We start from the raw sequence: 19,165 nt of genomic DNA, 5'->3' as shown, positions 1-19,165 counted from the left end.
AAAAAAAAAAAACAGATATCATTGGGACCATAAATTCAAAAAAAAAAAAAAAAGAAGTTGAATGTCATGTAATATTTGAATAAAGAATTTTAAAATGGGGGCAAATAGCTAAATTTTGAGGTGGTGTCTATTAAGAGTAAAATTATGGTTTATAATGGATGAGATTAAGACCTTTCTTTTGTATTTTAGGTAATTATGAATGACTAATTATTATTAATTGTCTTATAGTGTTGCTCCCATCACTTGAAATCATTATCATTGAAAATACTGCATAAAAATCCATGTTCAGCTTGTATTTGTATTAATGTAACTCCAAGTCATGTTTCTATTTCTTGAATAAATTAAAACCTTTCTTTTGTATTTTAGGTAATTATCAATGACCACTTATATTAATTATCTTATCGTTTTGCTCCCATAAATAATCATCATTAAAAATTTTACATATTATTTTTTTATAGAAATAAAATAGAAAGAAGAAGATTGTATTGATTGAAATAATACATAATACTGCATATTTATGCATTTAAAAGGAAAAAAATTTCTCAACAGAGGAGGATTTTCATATTTACGATATCTCATGTAATTGGGGAGATCTTAGTTGTTATTGAGGTTGTTATCACGAGAGATCTTGATTGTTATCAGTTTTGAGGTAACTCCAAATCATGTTGATACCAAGAAAATTAAAACCTTTCTTTTGTATTTTAGGCAATTATCAATGGCCAATTATATTAATTATCTTATCCTTGTATTTATTGTAGTCATGTTTCCATCTCTTGGATACCGATTGATTATTACCCTCCGGCACAAAGTTCTCGTTACTAATAGAAACAATTGAAGAGAAAGAGAACACTGTTTCCATTTCTCTTTCAATCCTTCTCTATCACTTTTTGTTTTCTGACCAATTGCAGATTTAGAAATACAAATTTCTCAGAATATGAACAGAGACGAATTTTTTTCAGATTGATTCATCAAAGATTTTCAGGACTGACAGCTTATCAATCATATTTCTTTTAATTCAGAAAGGAAAAAAAATTATCTTTTTTTTTTTCTTTCTTCCCAATCATCATTTTTGTCACCCTTATTAGCTTCTCATAATTCTCTCTCGATCTGATGCAGCCTCTCTCGTGCAAGACAAAACATTATTCTCTGGTGAAAGGGATCTCGTCGTCATCTCCAGTTAAGATTTCTTGTTCTCGGTCCAATTAGATAATGCAAAAGACCAACTTAGTCTCATCCTGTCGGTGTCAACCTTTTGAAGGGGTCCAAATTGGCTTCGACTTCGACTTCGTCTCCTCCTTGTCTGCAATGCCGCCCCTCTCCTTTTCTTCTTCCGCGGCCTGCTTTTTCACGTGCATGGACGCAATCGTTGACCTTCCAACGACGACGCGTGGTAACGCCGGCCGTCAGAGGTCCTTCTCGATCCAATTGGAGTAGGGGAGATGAACGAGCATGAGGGAGTGACAAAGGTCGGTGTACACTTGTCGATTACATGATTCTATTTCTATCCGCAAAACCAACAACGAATCGTGTAGAAAACAACCGAAAAATCAAGAAAACAAGGCAACAGTAGTGTATTAGTAATGCCTATTGTTGCAAGCTGTAAGATTTCTTGGCGACGTTGTCGTTTTGGCTGCTGTTGACGGCCTGATCATTACCGCCGATGATGGACTTGATGGCAGCGGCGAGCACCGCTGTGAAGTTTGGGTCGGCCGTTATGGCAGCTGTTGCCGCGTTCACGGTTTCCTCCAGTGAGGACGGCATGGCCGTCTGCGGCTTTGGGTGTGGGAATTGGGCGGCGGCCATCCCGGACGACACTTGCAGCCCCGAGAACCTCGACTGGTTGAGTAGTGTCTGGCCGAAGACCGGCGGCAGGGACGGAGGCTGAGGCAGCGCACCGAGGGCCGGGAAGGGGAACTGGAATTGGCTTGCGGGCGTCCTCTGGGACTGCAACGGATCAGGGCTTCGGGTGAGATCCAACGTGACGGTCGGGAAAGGAGCGGAAGCCGATATGGTGGCGAGGCTCGAGGAACAAGGGAGAACAGATCGTGACAGGAAGTTCGAGTTCATCAGCCCATCGGCGCTCGACGTGGAACCCGAGAAGAGCGTCGATGCCGCGGCCGAGGTGGCCGACGCCATCGCCATCGCTGCCGGTGGGAGGGGGTGGTTGTGAGTGCCCTCATACGTCGTTATCAGGATCGATCGGTCGTCGGCGCACCTTTGCACCTGATCGAAGAAGCACGCAGTGGATGCTGAGTTGCAGCCATTATAAACAGTGACGCACGAATGAATCGACGAAACCGATCGGCATTTACCTGTTTGCGGACTGGGCAACCGGTGGCCATGGTGCATCTGTAGTAAGCTCTCGGGCACGGGTTCCCCTTCGCAATCTTCTGCCCATACTTGCGCCATTGACACCCATCGGTGATCTGCAAGACGACCGGATCAGTTCAGCCGATCGATGAGTGCCAAGCCCCTACTGGTCGTGAGTGGTGGCGAACTTAATTACCGTGGGGGCTTCAGATCGAGCTCGAACAGAAACACGAGTCCTCCTCATGGTGGATTCCTGCTCGGCAGTCGCTGTGGGGGTCAATTCAAGTGCTTCGCGGGGGTTACCTTCGTTCTTGTGTAGACCGTAACCCATCGATCCCACTTCGACGTTTTCCGGCGTCGACGAGGATCGCTCGAGACTAGCAGTTGACGAGTTGGAGTGCTCGTCGACGTCGGCGTCCGGACCCAAATCCAGGAACTGCCTCAGGACGCGAGCTCCTCCTTGGTCGCCATTTTCGGCATCGATCTTTTCCTGGATGAGAAAGCGATTGATAAGCTCGGGTTCTCTGATTGCTTTGATGTGGATGAGTACGTGAGCGATCAATCGATTACCTCATGTGCTTGCGGGGTTCTGTTCCGCTGCTGCATCAGTGTGGCCAGTTGCATCCGGAGGGCACTGTAGCTGGAGTTGACTTGGCTGAGCATTCCCCTTAGCTTCTGGTTCTCTTCGTTCATGCGTGCCAATTCCGCTTGCATGGCTGCCATCCCATCGTCCACCGATTCCTTAGCCGTGTCGCCGTTGCGCAGGTGCAATCCAGTCTGAGCATATCCAAACTCACCAACATAAGACATCTAAGATGTGCATGAAGACGTTCAAAGGTACTGCAATCACCAACCTGAATGGTGAGGTCTTCTTTCTTGATACCAAGACTTGGCACCTTCAGATCGAGATCTGTCTCCACCGGGCTTGCTGCAATCGTATCCTTTTTCTTCTGCTTCTTCTTCTCATCGGAGAAGAAATCCACCTCATCTGCGACGACCCGCTTGCTTGTCAACGCCTCGTTCGCCGTCTCAGCATCCCTTCGGGGATTTAGGCTGAACGGGAACTCGATGGTGCCGGCGCCACCGTGGTGGCCGCCGGAGTCCATAGGCTGTTTGCGCTTCAGAATACCTCCACCGCCGTAGCTCAAAGACGAAGCGAGGAAAAGAGGAGCCGATGTGTCCAAGGTGAGCACTCCTATGCCACCGCTGTTGTCCATATAGCTCTGTGTCATGAAATGGCTGTGGCAGGATCGAATAGGAAGAGATCAAGGGAAGGCAGAACAAGGAAGAGAGGAGATGAGAAGTCCGAAGTCTTGCTCTGGTGCGATGAGGAGGGCAATAATAAGGGGAGGGGGGAGTAGCCGTGGGCGGCGCCACGATGACATCAGGCGGTGCGTCAGCGCTCTCGGCGGTGAGGAAGAGACGGGGCTATACTTACCACCAGAAGCGGAGGAAGAGGGTTAACCTTGAGATGGACGATCATAATCGGCGCTCTGCCTGGCTTTTTATTGGACAGAATATTACGTGGCTCCCTACACGTGAGAGGTAGGGGAACGGGTAATCTGTAGTGAAGTAATCTATCAGCAGTCAACGGACGAATAACAGTTCAACGCGACGCTTCCCACGTAAGAGGGCGGGCCAATCGTCAACTCTTTGACTGGACCCACCGACTCTTCCTCTATCGACACGAGACACGGAACACGAGATCCTCGCGTTGAAAGTGCGGGGCCGAGACGATGCCGACATCAGCTCTCGTCGCTCCTGCGAGGCAGACTTGGCAACTCATGTCTCGGCCGAAACAGGGATCGGAGGTACTCCCACAAGTTCGAGTCCGTTGCGAGCAGTCACGTCGACGGAAGAGTAGCGGCGAAGGCAACACATAGCTGAATTTTATATCGTCCTTTTGACTTCTTCGGAGACAGAAAGAGTTCTCCTCGCAAATGGAAGTAATATTCTTGGGCAGACAAGGAGAAGTATCGATGCATCATCATCATCTCAATCTCACTTATTCTTACCAGTTGCCATGTCTCCATTGATACGAAGGAACCTTTGACTTTAGCTAGGGCAGGCAAAGCAAAGCCGCAAAGGCTTACCCGAGGAGGAACGACGGCAAACAACAGCTCATTTAATTTCCTCTCCGTTGCTTTTGTTGACTGGAGATGGACAGTGGAGGCTGCTTTGCTGTCGGCGAATTACACGGAGAAGCTGAACGGACGCAGAAAAGTCAACCAGAATAAAGACTAGCCCTTGATCCAAGGAGCCAAAAGTCAGCGGTGCCAGGTTCATTTGATCTTTCTTTATCTCTCTCTCTCTTGTTTGTCCAACCATCACTGATTCAAACAACGCAGCCAAGGATACAATAGTATTGTGATCCAAGTACAGTTTGATGTAAGAGAGAGGGTGATGGATGGATCCGGTCAACATGTGGTCAGAGTCCTGCTGCTGTATGGACAGCGTCGAAGAAAGAAAGACATTGCAGAAAACAATATTCTACGCAAGACATTACTGCCGTTCCCACACACGAAAAAAAAGTCACAATAGCAAGTGGTGGATTCTGGAAATCGCTCCGGATTTGAGACTTGAATGGTAAGCTAGCTTTGGTATCTTGCACACTGACTCTTCCATTCACACGAGGGATAGCCGCCATTAGTGGTGCTACACGTAGGTGGGGATTGAAGATGAAGCTGCAATTGCAAGCAAGGGGGGCGACAGGTAAACGACGCAACGCCCTTCGGAACATAAAGATGTAGATCTGACGCAGCGTAAAATCTAATGGTGTGCATGCAGAGTATGCATTGATTCGTGGACGCCTCCGCCTGTATCATATGCCTTACCAACAAGAAGAGAGAGAGAGAGAGAGAGAGACCCAAGGAAGTGTACTGTGCATGTTGGGAAGAAGCTTCGTGGGAGACGGAAGCGTTGACTGAAATTACGATGGCCGGTGATAAGACCACGCTGGTACGCGTTGACTGAGACCACGTTAGTACATATGGACTCTGAAGGTTGAGGTCAACCTGCATTGACCGATAATATATATATATATATATATATATATATATATATATATATATATATATATATATATATATATGAAACATCAATCTATCCACTTTTGTGGATGAAGATTCAAAATAATATATAGATAAAAATTCAAATCATAGAAATATCTACCTATCCATTTACGATGAAGATTAAGACAATAAATAGATGAGATCAAAGTTATCCTCCACCCATAAGTAACAAATGAAGATTTAAAGCATGAAAATACAGGTTTCTTTCTTATTCATTATGATAAAGAAGATAATCATAATTTTTATTTTATTTTTATAACAAGGAAGATAATTTCAAGCTTTCTTCTCATCTATTAAAATAAAAAATATATATTCTGAACATGAGGACTTTCTCTCTTTTTTTAGAATTAATCGAATCTACATTTGACGATCTCACATTAAGATTTATGTTAACTTTATAAATACTTTATTATGTTTGACTACAGTTTCAAGGGTTAGATTTGAAGGATATTATCGAAATATATTCTTTTGAGATAAATGATGTAATTTTGATACTCTAAACGAAGAAAGAATTGTTAAGCTTTTTCTTCTCTTTTTTTTTTGCCTTATAATTCAATCTTTTCACGTGATGTCATGCTTTATATATAAATAAATAATCAAAGAGATGTGGAAGGGAAAAAGAAGGCTCCTTCTCTTTTTCTTCATCTGTTGCATCAGAATTTGCAGGGTGAGTTTGGGATCCTTCTCTTTTTCTTTGGGGGAGGGGTTTTAATTTCTTTTTCCTTCACAACATTTATTTTGGTAGGATGAATGTAACCCCACAAGTAAATGATTTCGTCTCTTTAATTAAAATTGGGGTCAATTGAGGTTTAGTTGTGCTTTGTCATCACATATCCTACTCTCTAACATCGTCGCAAGACATTTAGTGAGTGTCCTTTCTGTCTCTCTTACCAAAAACACTTTCCCTTCGAAGAGAAGACCAGCTTTAGATGCGATGAAAGTGATGTGACCTTATGTTCTTTCTCATTGCATTGCAATCATAAATACTTGTCGTGGAAAACCATCTTGCTATCAGTGACACACAGTTGGCTTCATTAAGACTTGATAGCGCTGTGGGGGGGGGGGGGGGGGGGGAAGTAGGGAAGTCCTTTACTCATGTGATTTGTTTGTTTGGCCATGCCATTTACATGTCTCACACAAGCCTGCCTACTAAAGGCTAAAGCTAGTGGAGTGGATGAACATGAGTTGCTTTTTATGTCCATTTCAGCATTCAAATCAATCACATGTTCATATCCTCCTCCACTGTGCTTTCAACTTTTGAATCTTAGTTTGACCAAAGTGATGGTTTTTTCTCCATTTAGATTAATCACCTCCAATGGATTAGTTGATTGGATGCATAAGCCAACATCATGGTTTAAGTCTTGAAAATTATTAGTCCAAATATAAAGAAATTAAGATTCATGCATTGACCCTCCTCCAAACAGATGCCAAGCTTATCCTTTCATTACATGAGTCAATATAGAATATAGAACATGAAGAGAATCACATGACTTGAAATCTGATCACTTAAATCACAAAGAAAGTGATATTATCATGACATCAAAACTACCCCACTTTTATTTGATAAACCCTCTCAAGTTAAGCCTTTAAAAATAATGCAAACAATAAAAAACAAATAATTTCATCATCCTTTCTCCTCCATATTCACATCAAAGCAGAGCTGGAATGTTCATTTCATACTTCAGGCTTCCCCGCAATGATAAAAGATAGCTACCAATTCCAGTCAAGGAGAAAATAAGGTGCGGTGTATAATTAAAATTACCCACATAATTCAGTATGAAATTTTTTGCATCACTCAGAAATCAATTTTCTGAAATCGTATAAAAAATATCGAATATACAAGAAAAATAAATGAACATATGCACACAAACATGAATTAATTGTTGTGGCAAGGATATTTTAATCTCTTATGTACAGTTCAAGAAATTCACAAACACATGGACACTGGACTTGGTCCGGGAAATAGACAGAAAAAAACAAAGAAGATCAAAGACATGTACAACTTGTTAGCAATTCGCCTACCAGCAGATTGACCTTGATCTTACCTGTACACTTCAATATTATTTCTTTACATCATTTACAAGAAACAGGGTTTAAGCCTCTGTTTCCTTCAATTGCAATATGATTCTTTGGTGCATCCATGGCTTCAAAAGTGGATGCACCTGCAATTTCTCCCTCACCATATCTTACACTTAAATACCTATGCATAAATTAGTATTCACAGATAAATGGCTGCTGTGGAAGAATGCTATTCTTTCAACACAGTTCCAGGTAAGGTGCTTTTCTCGGACTTCCCACTTGGACTGCTTCCTTGTGGACTTTCAGGCGAGACCCCCACCGAAACAGCCCCATCTTCTTGTTGTATGTGCATACTGCTCGATGGAAGGAGTTCCTGCAAAACCTTCTAATTTATTTGCGATCATCTCCAAGATACTGGAAATAAATAATTCAAAGATTGCTTAACAAAGAAAACACTCGAAGCATGCGGATGCATTTTAGAAGCTGTCTCAGTTTTTTAGAGACAAAATAGCAACAGGGCACAGATATTTCAGTAGAAGCCTGCTCAGCAAAGATTCAAACTAAAAATGTTAGAAATCAATTAATCCCATCATTTAGATGAAGTGAACACAAGAATAAACACTTTATATTCTCCAGAAAATTGTCAGCTCAACAAATATAATAAAATAATTAATCATATTCAGAACCATTTGGGATCAATTTATTTATTTGGAACCATGAGATTCAATGAATAAGAGAACTAAAGAGAAGTCAAAATATAGAAACATGGGGTTAAAACATTTTTTTCCCATGTCTGCCTGTGTGGACACACATGCATACAACTATACCTTGACAGCTCCGATGCAAACAACTTCTATGAAGTCAAAAACAAAAGATTAATTCTGGCCTTTGCATGTGCATAATTATATATCTCACAGGCAATTCAAGTACAATTTATTGCAGTGACATCATGCATTCAGCACAATATATAGCTCACCAGAAAAAAAAAAAAAAGCACATTTTGGTATTAATGCCCAGGACATCCACCTAATTCATGAAATACATTACGGTGAACCTTAAGAATTTTTTAAGCTAAACACAGGTATGGGGCTTTATTAAATAGTAGCATTGAGCCTTAGTTAGGAGCTTTAAGAAATCTATAATGCCTATCAAACCATATGATTCCGGCTTGCATACATCCAACACATGAAACTACCTTTTTGTATAATCCCAGGAAAATTTTCATCTTTTACCTCATTGCCAGTATCTGCTCCCTCAAGATCAAAAAGAATAGGTCGGCATCTCTTATCTTCATTCATCAAGCTTGAGTTTTGGAAGTGGGCAACAAGTGCTGATCTACCCTGGATTCGTGCATATGCCAGAGAAGCAACCTTCTCACTGTTAAACTTCTCCCATTTCTTTCCGTTAAATGCCTGTACATGTATACAGATGTTTAGTGAAGCTCTCCAACTTATATGATCTTCTGGTAAGCCTAGTTTACACATACTTCCTCTCAGACCTATAAGCATTTAAGAAAGTAGTCATAACTAGAATTGTGTCAGCAAATAAATTACAGAACAAAACCTTGTAAAATGAGACCACGTGTGAAGGAGACGACATGTTTATAAATGCATAACCCACATTGCATTTATTCTGCACAGAGTCAAACATTTGTGTTAGTTGAGGGTACTATTGCCAAACCATTATATTGAATCTTTGCAAGCTACCTTAAAATCAATTGGCAAGTACAGAAAATCATAAGTGCCACTGTGAGTTTCATCTATTGCAGCCAAAAGCATCTTCGAGGTGTACCTAGAGACCAATTAAAAGGCATTCAGTTTGCATTTCTGTATGCTTGACAAAGAAGCATAGTATTGTAATAGTTTGAAATTATACTTATTTGGAATATTTTTTATCATTATCGTTGTTCGAGTGTCTTCCCCCTTGATAATTTTGTCCAAATCAAGCTGATACTGCTGCTTGTCTGCTTGACTCCCGTGGTTGTCAACTCGTCGACTGCGGTGCCAATCAACTAGACCATCAATGCCTATGGAACTTAGTGCAGGATATGGAGCATTGCCAAAGAGAGTAGGCCCAGATCTGTGAGCAGACATCATTCTCACATTGGGTGAATTATTATCTGACATGCTTCCTGATATGATGCCTTGGTTCAGTGTGGGGTGAGGAGTCATATTCATAAGTCCAGTCCCACCTTTTTGGTTAAACCCAATATTACCAAGTGCAAACTGGTTCATGAAGGATGGCTCCGCTGACTCGGGAAAATACCCATACTGCCTCTGAAATGGAGGAACAACAGATGGAGCTGATCCGACATGATGGGGATTCTGATTGTGTGATGACCTAAGGAATGAGCCGTGACTGCTTGAATAGAGAAAGCTTTGACCTTGTCCTTGACCATTTGACATGAATGAACTTCCTGTAGGTAGAGGTTGCCATACAGACGACTGTGTATTCTCCGGGTAAGAAGTCAATTTACCCCAGAGGAACTGTGGGCCAGTCAGAGTTCCAACACCAGATGAATTTGGAGTTGAAGAACCAAAAGAAGCTAAGTTTCCTGAAGCCGACGTCATCACTCCACAACTATGATCTGGGAAGGAATGAGAATGATACCCACCTCCATGTAAAAGACTGCTTCTAGAGATTATATGGTCAGCATGATTCAACCTAGTTTGGTCCTTGCCGATTGGTGCAATCTTGACAGAAGTTGACAACATCGGAGGAAATACAGAACCTAATCCAGGCAAATGGTCATTTACGATAGGGCTCATTGCTAACCCATTCTGAGACTGGCTAAAAACTTGTAGTGGGATGTTATCATTTGGACTACTGAAGTGAGCCCATGGACCTGCCATTGAAAAGGTATCCAGTATAATCAATAAATGGCAACTTTAAAATATGAGCTAAGAGTTCCAACAAAGACTAGAGATAAACACCAACAAAATTCATCTCAGGGCATGCATTAGAAGCTATACCTGGAGGTGAATTGTTAATAGGTGAGCCCCCATGATGCAGATAAACTCTCGTTTCATCTTGCTCCAATTCATGAGTCAGATGTTGCATCAAGCTATTTAGAAGATTGAGGATTTAGCATTTCGGTAGAAGAATAAGAGTTCCAAACAGATATTTAACTGAAAACTATACAGGATAGTAAGCAAATAGCAAATAATCTAACTAATAGTTTCAGGTAGAAGACAAATTATGATTTTTGTCAAACTTCAATAAAATAAAATCATTTTAGAAGTTAAATCGATTGGTCTAGAGCAAGGATTAAAATAAAATCTTCTCCCCAGGCGGGGCAACGTCGCCGAGGTGACGTCGTAGAAAAATGAGGCATCATCGCCTTTATATATATATATATAATATTTTATTTATATATCTATATATATATATATATAATCTTTTTATTTATATATCTATTTATTTATATATAAACAGATTAAAAAATGTGCAACGTAACCTTTTATATATATATATATATAATTATAATTTATGAATAAAAAAAATACCGCTCGGTAGCGAGCGGTCCACGTACCGATTTACTGTCGGACCGGTTCGTACCGCCTATACCGGGCGGTATCATTCGAAACTGTATACCTTGGTCTAGAGTAACTTGTCACCAAAAGGTTTTCAGGCAATAAACAATGATTGAGATATCATTAACCACAAACAATGGTTGAGACTGTGCTTCCCCATGCATGTCAAGCTTAAAGTTAAGATCATGAAAACAGAAGTTTAAAGTTTAAACGAATCCAAACTAAAGAACATTAAGTTAATATGCAATCAAAGTAAGAAAAACTACAGCCTGGTATAATATTTCTCTTTCAAAGTAAAATATATGCAAAAATTAAAATCATGTATATACTTCCTCCGAGCTCCACCAGGGCGGCTAGGTTCTAACTTTATTCGCTTCCCAGCTATATCACTTTTGTTCAAAGACCGAAGGGCAGCTTCTGCTGCTCTGACATCAAAGAACTCAATAAATTTGTGGTGTTGCTTGTGAGGAGTTTCCCTTATCTGCATCATTTATTCACCAACATTTTTGCATAAGCCTTATGGGAATTAATTTTTTGGATAAAAGATATGAAAGGAAAAAAATTAAAAGATTCCCACCTCTTTAACTTCTCCATATGCACCAAATATTTGCCTAAGGTCATCATTAGAAACCGAAGGATCCAAATTAAAAATCACAAGAGTTCCTTGGTTCATATCCTTGTCTGAGGGGTTATCCTGAAAATTAGTAGACGAAACAATGAACAAGTGATGGAAAACAAAAAAGGGTTACAGATAATAATATAGGATGAGAAAGGAAGATAATCTGTCAAACCTTTGGAATTGAAAAATGGATGTCAAGCTTTCTGCGTCTTAAGGGCTTGTTCTGTAAGGCACGCATGGCAGTTCGAGCAGATCGAATATCATAGTAAGATATCATCACAAATCCCCTGTGTTTGCATGCAGTATAAAGACTGCGGATTTCCCCATATTGCTAAAAGGAGGTGGAAAAAAAATAAAACATCAGAAACAGTGCCCAGAAAGACAACTAGCATGTTCACAAACCAGTCAAACTACAGGCATATGCATGAAAACAGACAACATATTACACAATCGCATGCACGGACATGAAAAGGTACATGATTTTCAATTCTTTCAAGGAATAAACCATGTTAAAAAATTCTTTAATTGATTAAGCAAACATGTTTCAGACCAAAATATGACCCTTTCATGTCTTTGGCCACAAATCTCTATCTGACAATCCCCTAACACACTGCATGAATCCACTAACAATGCACTGTCAAAACCCAGAACAACATCCATTGGAGTCTTTACATTAAAAAAATTTTGAGGGACAAGGATTCAAATCTCGGACCGCATCAATCTTGGTCGCCTATTGGATAGGTACAGTATCAATATATTAGTCAGTATACTATACCTGCCCAATATCATTAAATAAAATAATAAAAAAATAATATCATCCTGGTGTTGAGCTATATGCTTTGGTATCTGGTTCTTGATCGGACCAATAATTACAATTCATACCATCAAGATTTAAAACCTTATAAAGAATAAGAAAAACACCATTTTACATTTATTTCGTTTTGGTTACTTGCATGACTTAGATGCTTTTAATCAAATATTCAAATATTTCCTTAGATTTAATATAATGTCATACTTGGAAGCATTCTTAAAACACTATTAACCTCATAGGCTGTGACATTCTCTTGTTTTTTTTTTTTTACACATATTCTAAAATCTGCAGTTCGATTGCATTTCATCCTGCTATTTGCATTACATCTAGTTATTTTACTATGGTCATGAAGCATCTCAGATTTAGGCATCTTTAGGTACATCTACTTGGTTGTCTTGTATCAAATATCAACTGCCAGGCTACAGTGAATAAATAAGAGAAAAAAAAAACCAAAAGTCAAATTTGGAAAGATAATGCTTCAGTGATCACTCAAAAGCTCTTAAGAGGTTATTACAAAGACGAGGAAACTTGATGCAGCAATTCTAGGCACAGCCTACACTGAAGCGGTCTTGTTAGGTTGAGACAAGTTTCTTATGGGTTAATTTATCTCTGTATTTTCTATTTAATTTCTTTTTTGTGTTTCTTTTCATTTGCCATACTACAGTTAAATTTGAAATCTAACTAAATTAGCAAGCCAAAACTTGGTCTGCAATACCCCACACAAACAGATCTCTATTCAGCAGCCCCTAAATCATATACAAGATAGTTTTTTTAAAAAAATTCCAACTTCATCCAAAAGAAGGTTCAGCTGAAAGGGAGAAAGATAGGTATTATTAATCGATAAATGTCAAGATGGAATCAATCTTCAATATAGTTAAACACCAAAAATATGAAGAATGTCACAGTATATCATTTTATCATATAATGCAGATAAATCTAACAGAAAAAATATGAATTAGTTTTCAGCGTGCCTATAAAATTGATTTCAGTATTTTGTTATCAAGGTTTCTCCCTGCATTCCGAAAATCAAGTTTTCCTTCAGAAGCTGCATATAGTAGCTATAGCTACAAGGATAAAGACAACAAATGTAGCCTTTCCTATCAAACATCAGATATAAGGGGAAAATGTTATTTTCTTTGAACTAATAAATTTTGGTAGAACAACACATATTTGCTTAATCATTTTATTTGTGCAAAGATCTTGAGCATACAAATACAAGTAAGAGTTTTTTTCAGTATTAAAAGTCTCTGCAGCATGAACAAATATTATTGGTAATTTTCTAAAATCAGAGAATATAATTTAGTAACAATAGTGATGATATTTGACAATAAGCTTACCACAAGGCAATAAAAATGGTACAGCTATTCCTATCACATGTTAACCCAAGCCAAGAGCTACTTTGTTCAACAATTATGTGTGACAAGTGATAACTTCTACCAGCCAATCTAAAGATCACTTTTTAATAAAAATCCTTCCATGGCAATGCTCAAATGTTAAATGATAAACCTATTATACTTTTATTATGTTCATGTACGTTAATAAGGAAAATTAGTTCTACTAATCCTTTTAGCTGAAGAGTAGCTGACACATAGCAAAAGTACTTCCATGTTGGTACCGCTAGAACAATCAGGAAACTACTTGCAAGCTCTATATAAGCTTAAGCAGATTTAAAGCAAAAAAAAAAAATATTACACTATAAATTTGCAAATAGTTGTTTACCTCAAAGAGTAACTGCAATTCAGAGTCTTCCACATTACTATTAATGTTCCTCACAAACAAAGTTCTCGAAGGATGCTCTCCATATGGGTGCTCTCCTGAAACTGCCCCAACACTATTCGGAAGACTGTACTGACCAATCCCATTGCCTAAAAAGCCATCAGAGATGCTCGCCTTTGCCAAACCAACTGTAATACTCTCTGTAGGATCAGAATCCAATTCCATACCCCCTAAATTGCCAAAAAGATCATAATCCTCCAACTCATCAACTTTACCAGGCAACCCACTAAGGTCAAAATCATCCATAATGCCAGACAAAAGTGCTTCTTCATCATCAGGTAACAAAAGCCCCATTCCTTGGAGTTTGAAATCATCCACACGAACCTTACCCTCCACATCTTTGCTTAGCTTTTTCAATTTAGAAGATGCATCAACAGTTGAGTGAACACCACCGAGTGTATCCGAAAAGTTTACTAAATGACAGCATAGCACTGATAACGTCAAATATCCGATCTAATGATAACTATCAGCAAGCTAGTTAACATAAAAAATACAACATACATTTCTCATGACGAAGGACCGGCAATGAGCTAGAGAAAAGGCCAACGTCATTTGATCCATAAAGAACATCGGAACCAGAAGGAATTTCAGGAGCATTATCAACCTTCTCCAGTGTGTTCACTGAATCAGTATTTAAAGAACCTGTGATATAGGGTCAGACATAAGCATATAATCAGTTTCTGGTGAAAGAACCTTCTCTTCCAACCTGGACAAGCATAGCACCATTTTAACTTACGGATTGGAACTGAATTCCTCAAAGTCAGATCCATTGTGCTTCCTCTAAACTCTAAAGTGTCCTGAAGAAAGGCAGATAGTAAGAGAGAAGACAAATGCAAAAGACACATACAAACACAGAGAGTGTGATGCGACACAGTTCTTATACAACAATTTTCTGAGCTTGAAAGGATACAACTAAGGGACCATGAAAAAAATAAAAAACTGCCGCCTTCCAAATGGTTTGCTTCAACACATGGATATTTCATTCTTCTTTCATGAATGATCTTGTTAGATCCTTCGATCATAAAGAATAAAAAGAAATAACACGAGACAAAAATTGACCAATGCGACACAACCACAGGAATATCCCACACTTAACGCTACCTGATTGTGTCCCTGTTTACCTAACTCCACAAAGCCATGTACAACAAAAAAACCGAATTCCAACATCCGTAGACAGCATCGACAATCAAATATAACAAGAAAGAGTAGTTCATCAAGTACACAGTAATCATAAGTGGAAAAAATGATGGATTTTGACAATATACCCAACGTTTGTCAAGCATGGACCCATAAATTAAAGTGCAACCTTATTCAATCATCAAAAGGTAAGGAGGATCCAGCTAGGATTATAGACGAGCTAAAAGGGAGAATTCAAATTGAAACATAATTACACTATACCGATGCAAATAGACACCAAATAACAAAGAGGGAACATCTCTAATGATGCCCAACTCTACCTCTATTTCGCCTCCCGAGCAACAAAAGATCCAACTTTCCAACACATCACATGCGAAATCCAAGTTAAATTTCGTAACAAAGACGGAACAGGTGGTTACCAAGAGAAAAACTCAGATTCGCATCGGGGACACCCTCGATTCACCCCAAACCGGAACCAGCGCCCAGAATTCACTCCCGCAAAACTCCCCCGATCCCTCCCGGAGATCCGCCCTAACAGGCCGAAATCACGAGCAGAGCCCAAGGAAGAGAGCCCGTTGCTCCTCTCGGGGCGCGGGGGCTGCGTCGTCCCTCCTCCCGTCGGCACACACATAAAGGGTGGGTGGGATGATGGGAGGAGTAAAGAAGTGAGAGCGATGGCGAGAAAGATTTTATTTATTTATTTATTTATTTATTTATTTATTTATTTATTTATTTATTTATTTTATCTAAAATTAGCCGTATTTGAATGGAATTTGGCGTCCGAGCCTTTTGTGTTAATAATAGTAATGCTATATATTAACCAAAGAAAATTACTTGTTTATATATTTATACGACGGATAGAATAGAATAGAATAGAACAAACACTGTGTCGTGGATAGTGCACGTCATCACCACTGATGAGTTGGTGGGTGTTTCCTGGTTGTAACACACTGCTTGTGGACGTCGCAATGTGATTGATGCGCGGTACAATAATACCAGCAATATTGATGATATTAATCTAATGGGTTGGGTACAAAGTAACACCCAAACATCGACATTTTCTATGACGTGGCAACAAAAAAGGGTTCAAATGGGCCATTATGAGGCCAATTATGCCCGGTTAGGTGTCGGATAAAGAAGAAAGTGTAGGCAGCGAACGAAACCATATCGACTGCTTTGGAAATATATTTATTTTTTTAATATACAATTAAAAATTAAATTAATATCTAAAATTATATTTTAAATATATATTCATGTAATCTTATTGAAAATTTTATATGATCCAAATATATAATAAATAAATAAATATAATCATATAAATAATTTGGTGAGCAGTAATAAGATTATTGTGTGATAAGATTAATTACCAGTAATTTTCAAACATAATTAGGTTTAAAAATGGGTAAAATATAATTCGATAGTTACGTCTGCACAGTTTGGGAGGGATATACACGTAAATTTGGAAGATGGAATCACCGTCATAAAAGCCTGACCTAATCGAACGCGCATAAAAAGAAGAGGAGAAAAGAATGGAGAGAAGAAGACGACTCACGGAGTGTCGGCAGGAGTCGCTGCGACCAGAAGCACTGCGTCGAGAGAAGAGGAGGAGGCCGCGGGTGGTCGATGATGACGGGCGGAGTCGTTCTGGCGGTGGCGCTCGCGCTGCTGCTCTGTGGCGCGTCGGAGGCGTGGACCGGTGAGGTCCGCGGGAGGGTGGTGTGCGATGTGTGCGGGGATGCCTCCGTCGGACCCGAGGATCACGTCTTACAAGGTCGATGTCTCCTTTCCTCTCTCTTCTTCTTCTTCTTCTTCTTCTTGTGAACAATACGTTCGTTTCTTTAGCCTTATCATTTCTTGATATCAAGCGAACGCCTTTCTTGGGTCACTTCAAAGAATACTCTTCTTTTTAGGGTTTTGATATGATCGGCGAATGTGAGAAATTGCATGGTGAAAACGTCATGGAGTTATGCGAAACTATAAATAAATAAATACTAAATATCCCCCCCCCCCCCCCCCCCCCCCCCCTCCCAACGCGATTTCTTTATAGACTGCGGATGGTGTGGTGATCAGAACGTAAAATATGCTTGTGAGGTTATATCTTGTCGAACTGCTTAAGGATTGATTAGACCATGAATGGGTCTTTTACTACACCTGAATAATCAAAGTAGGTCGTCTAAGAATTTTGGGTGAGGTTTGTGTGTCAGGAACTGAACCTTGTAAGATAACTGACTCATGACGTTGTTGAGCTTGAATCTTTGACCTAAAATGATTAAAATTTAGGTTAATGGGAATACACTAATTAAGCTCTCATAAGATAACTTAAAATCTTCTCTCATTTTCGACATAATAATAAACTAGGATATTACGATCTCTACACTTTGATGAAGCTTACGATGCCATAAACTAGGTTAATGGTAGATCTTTTCTCCATGCTCATGAAATACCTCGCCTATTTTAGGGTTTTGATGAAGGTTACAGTACACATCTTTCATAGATTTGTAACATATCAAATTTACCATGAATCTTCTCATTTTCACTTTATCATGGTGCTACAAACCGTTTATTTCTCCTAAAGTTCTAATGAGGTTACACTTCTATGGAGCCATATGTTCATGCAAGAGACACTTCAATCCTCTCTCTAATCAAGTTGATCTTCTATTGACACCCTTTAAACTTAATTCACTTCCCTCATGCCTTTCAATTAATGCATTCAATGTATGATGAAACTGAATTAAACTTAAAGGGTGTTACGAAAGAATAAACTTAATTAGAGAGGGAATTGTTACCTTTACCATGATAAAAATGAACATGAAGAACTTATATAAGTCATGAAGATGAAGGGACATATAATAAATTTGATAGATTACAAATCTATTAATATAAATATCTATTGTAACTCCTATTTAACCTCTACATAGGTGGGATGTTTCATGATCAAGAGTGGTCAAGAAAAAAATCTCTGAGTGTAAAATTGTGTTGAGAGAATGAGAAATAAAATTTCTTATTTGCTCCTTCCACCAAGTTTCGCACTACTCTCTATCTATCTATCCTTTCTTTTCTTCTCATCTCAACCATCTCTATCAAGCTCATAGACTAACTTAAATCTTCTCGAACTTTCAATGTGGTATCAAACTAGGATATTATAATCTCCACGCTTAAGGAGGAAAAAAAATAAAGTCCTTGCATGATACATGTGACGGTAGTTTAGTGGTTGCCCCATGTCATGATTTGCCTTTGTCTTGGTGGCCCTTTCCTACTTGTGTCCCCATTATACCTAATACTATGTCGATTCTGATATCATTTGTTACGAACAAACTCGATGGAATCATTGACTTTTAGTATGAACCGTTGAACCAAGATGCTTAAACACAAGGTAGTGTTGGTAAACCAATCAAAACCTAATAAACTAACCCAAAATCTTCTTCCACCTTCAATGTGGTACTAAGCTGGAGTAATCCGGTTGGTCCTAAAATGATGAATTTTGTATTGTTGCTGGATGGACACATCAACTGATGCTAAAGAAAAACAATCTTTTTAAGTTTTGGTAGAAGATATTATGTGCCAAAAAGTTGTTTGTCATATAGTCCCTAAAACTGCTATGAAGTTTCTTCTGTTGAATGATCTTGAGCAGATTAAAAACAATGCTCAAGATTCTATCCGAGCAACATAAACATCTCAGGATTTGACCTATGAATTATCATAGTTTCCTGCAATATTGACCATGAATTTTATAATTAGTTAATCTTTTGCATTCCTTTATTTGAAATATTATCTGGCTTAGAAGCTTATTTGTGAACTTGATCTGAGCTAACAAGGTGCATAGTTTTTCCTTTCAGGTGCTGAAGTGGCTGTTCTTTGCATAACCAAGTCAGGTGACGTTTTGAATTAT

At 39.1% G+C, this 19,165-nt stretch overlaps 2 protein-coding genes across 2 annotated transcripts; both read right to left on the bottom strand.

Annotated features, from left to right (window-relative positions):
- Positions 1-1,473: 1,473 nt before the first annotated feature.
- Positions 1,474-3,678, bottom strand: LOC103976501 (probable WRKY transcription factor 31). The gene is made up of 5 exons (XM_009391723.3): positions 3,165-3,678; positions 2,881-3,087; positions 2,507-2,800; positions 2,313-2,426; positions 1,474-2,223 (listed from the first exon to the last, which is right to left on the bottom strand). The coding sequence occupies exons 1-5, from the start codon at positions 3,540-3,542 to the stop codon at positions 1,585-1,587; spliced, it is 1,632 nt and encodes a 543-aa protein (XP_009389998.2). The 5' UTR covers positions 3,543-3,678; the 3' UTR covers positions 1,474-1,584.
- Positions 3,679-7,253: 3,575 nt separating this feature from the next.
- Positions 7,254-15,936, bottom strand: LOC103976500 (protein MEI2-like 2). The gene is made up of 13 exons (XM_009391722.3): positions 15,696-15,936; positions 14,876-14,936; positions 14,641-14,781; positions 14,083-14,552; positions 11,725-11,883; positions 11,511-11,627; positions 11,263-11,414; positions 10,373-10,464; positions 9,276-10,245; positions 9,107-9,191; positions 8,964-9,032; positions 8,633-8,812; positions 7,254-7,773 (listed from the first exon to the last, which is right to left on the bottom strand). Exons 2-13 carry the CDS (start codon positions 14,907-14,909, stop codon positions 7,630-7,632), a joined length of 2,613 nt encoding a protein of 870 aa, XP_009389997.2. The 5' UTR covers positions 14,910-14,936; positions 15,696-15,936; the 3' UTR covers positions 7,254-7,629.
- Between the last annotated feature and the right edge of the window lie 3,229 nt (positions 15,937-19,165).

Source organism: Musa acuminata, chromosome BXJ1-2 (genome assembly GCF_036884655.1).
Source record: "Musa acuminata AAA Group cultivar baxijiao chromosome BXJ1-2, Cavendish_Baxijiao_AAA, whole genome shotgun sequence".
NCBI lineage: Eukaryota > Viridiplantae > Streptophyta > Magnoliopsida > Zingiberales > Musaceae > Musa > Musa acuminata.
The sequence above is the reverse complement of the archived record's forward strand: the minus strand, read 5'-3'. Positions and strand labels throughout refer to the sequence as shown.

What these genes read in the sequence shown, in the direction of transcription:
- LOC103976500 (XM_009391722.3), bottom strand. Translation starts at nt 14,909, where the DNA reads ATGGATCTGACTTTGAGGAATTCAGTTCCAATCC. An exon ending in GGTCCTTCGTCATGAGAAAT is followed by an intron (nt 14,553 to 14,640) that starts GTATGTTGTATT and finishes GCTGTCATTTAG; the next exon opens with TAAACTTTTCGGATACACTC. An exon ending in ACGTGGTCTCATTTTACAAG is followed by an intron (nt 8,813 to 8,963) that starts GTTTTGTTCTGT and finishes ATACATGTACAG; the next exon opens with GCATTTAACGGAAAGAAATG.
- LOC103976501 (XM_009391723.3), bottom strand. Translation starts at nt 3,542, where the DNA reads ATGACACAGAGCTATATGGACAACAGCGGTGGCATAGGAGTGCTCACC. An exon ending in AAGAAGACCTCACCATTCAG is followed by an intron (nt 3,088 to 3,164) that starts GTTGGTGATTGC and finishes GGATATGCTCAG; the next exon opens with ACTGGATTGCACCTGCGCAA. An exon ending in CTCGATCTGAAGCCCCCACG is followed by an intron (nt 2,427 to 2,506) that starts GTAATTAAGTTC and finishes GTCGTCTTGCAG; the next exon opens with ATCACCGATGGGTGTCAATG.